The following is a 1,547-nucleotide window of genomic DNA, read 5'->3' as shown; positions in this document are numbered from 1 at the left end:
CATCAAATGAAAAGGAAAAGGTGCAAGGATGCCCATGGAGTAAGGTAAAATCTTTCTGAGAGGACGTTCGAGATGTAATATAAAACTCAGGCTAATAAAATTAATTTCGTAGAGTAAATTTATGCTTATAAACAAGTGAACGCTAAAAGGAGGATATAGCTCAAACCTAGAGTCACAGAAAAAAAATCAGGAGCTTACTTGCATTTCTTATAAATTGCATATAAAAAAGATCTGTAAATGTGACGTGTAAATTTATTATTTTTTTTATTATTATTTTTTTTAATGAATACTTCTGAAAGTACTATTTTGGCAAAGCTTCATTATTTCCCAGTTTATGCAAATTATTAAGAGAATATGCATAAGAAAATGGATTATTAGTCCCACTTGCAACTAGAGAACTACTGGAATACTTCTTGTTTTCAGAATTAATCCTTATTCGGAAGTCAAAAAACAAACAAATGATGTGTAAAAGTTTAACTTAAATAAATGGAGTTAAATGGATAAAAAGGAAACATGACAGATTTTATGAATAGGGTACATGATCTGGATATGGTGGTGGATATGGCAGAATAAGATTGTTCAATTATTGATTATTGTTATAATTAAAGTGGTAATACCTATTTCATCCACACCTTCCAAAACTCTTCAAATAAAACAATAACACCAAAATGCATAATTTCTGTCGAGAAGGTTACTGAAACAGGTAGTTCTAATGGTATTTTATGTTACCATTTAGTTGACATTACATAAAAATCTTACATTAAGCCTTTAAAGTAAGAACTAGATCTTGTGGATACAAAGACCTTTGAGATCACTTAGGAAATCTACCACAGGTATCTTATACATCGATGAGATTACATAAATTCAAACAAGTCTGCCTAAATCTCTCGGAATGACTAAACTGACTGCACATTTCTAGGTGGAGGGTTAAAATAAATAATGAAAACAAAATCTAAATCAAATAAAAATAAAATCTGGTTGTGGTACAAGTCATCGATCCCATGTTTGGTTCTAATCCAAGTATATCAGGTTTTTTGTGTCTCCTGAATGCTGCTGGAGTTGCTGCTGTTGCTGTTGGTGAAGAAGAAGGGATGCTCGAGTGGCAGCAGATATTGCCCCACTGTGAGAGGTTGGGGGCTGCTGCATGCTCAAGTGTGGGTCCAGTAGAGGGTTGGAGGCAGCAAGCATGTGAAGGCTTGCACCCAGGCTCTGGAGGCTGCTCACCTGCACAGATGGCACACCTGAAGAGGAATGACATATGTTACATCAGCCTGATTACTTACCTGAGAAGCCCACTGGGAATGATTCAGGAACTATCTCCAAAGTAACACAACAAAAAGGCAAGTATACTGTCTTTTCTTTCTTTCAGAAAAAAAGGAAAAAGAAAAAAGGAACATGTTAACTTAAGGACACATATATTGTGGTTGTAAAATTTGGACAACCAAGAAAGTTCATACCTAAAAAAATTACAAATATCAAAATATCACAAATACATAAACAAAATAACATCCCTCCCAGGTGTTTTAAGCAGTAAGCATCAGTGGTGA

The 1,547-nt window shown here is 34.4% G+C and overlaps 1 protein-coding gene across 27 annotated transcripts in view; it reads right to left on the bottom strand.

The window, feature by feature from the left end:
* Positions 1-707: 707 nt before the first annotated feature.
* The window catches only part of LOC119577821 (chromodomain-helicase-DNA-binding protein Mi-2 homolog), a 25,964-nt gene continuing 25,124 nt past the window's right edge, over positions 708-1,547 (bottom strand). For 22 of the 27 annotated variants that reach the window (XR_005229150.1, XR_005229151.1, XR_005229152.1 and 19 more), the window contains one exon: positions 708-1,241. Coding sequence is in view for 18 of the 27 variants with exons in the window: in XM_037925396.1 (XP_037781324.1) it covers positions 1,012-1,241 (230 nt within the window). In the remaining 9 variants the exon portion in view is untranslated. The remainder of the gene's footprint in view (positions 1,242-1,547) is intronic. The other 5 variants (XR_005229154.1, XR_005229153.1, XR_005229158.1 and 2 more) reach the window with 1 other exon arrangement.

The sequence above is a fragment of the Penaeus monodon genome, chromosome 10 (genome assembly GCF_015228065.2).
Source record: "Penaeus monodon isolate SGIC_2016 chromosome 10, NSTDA_Pmon_1, whole genome shotgun sequence".
In the NCBI taxonomy this organism is placed as follows: domain Eukaryota; kingdom Metazoa; phylum Arthropoda; class Malacostraca; order Decapoda; family Penaeidae; genus Penaeus; species Penaeus monodon.
Note: the sequence above shows the minus strand (reverse complement) of the source record. Positions and strands in the feature narration are given on the sequence as shown.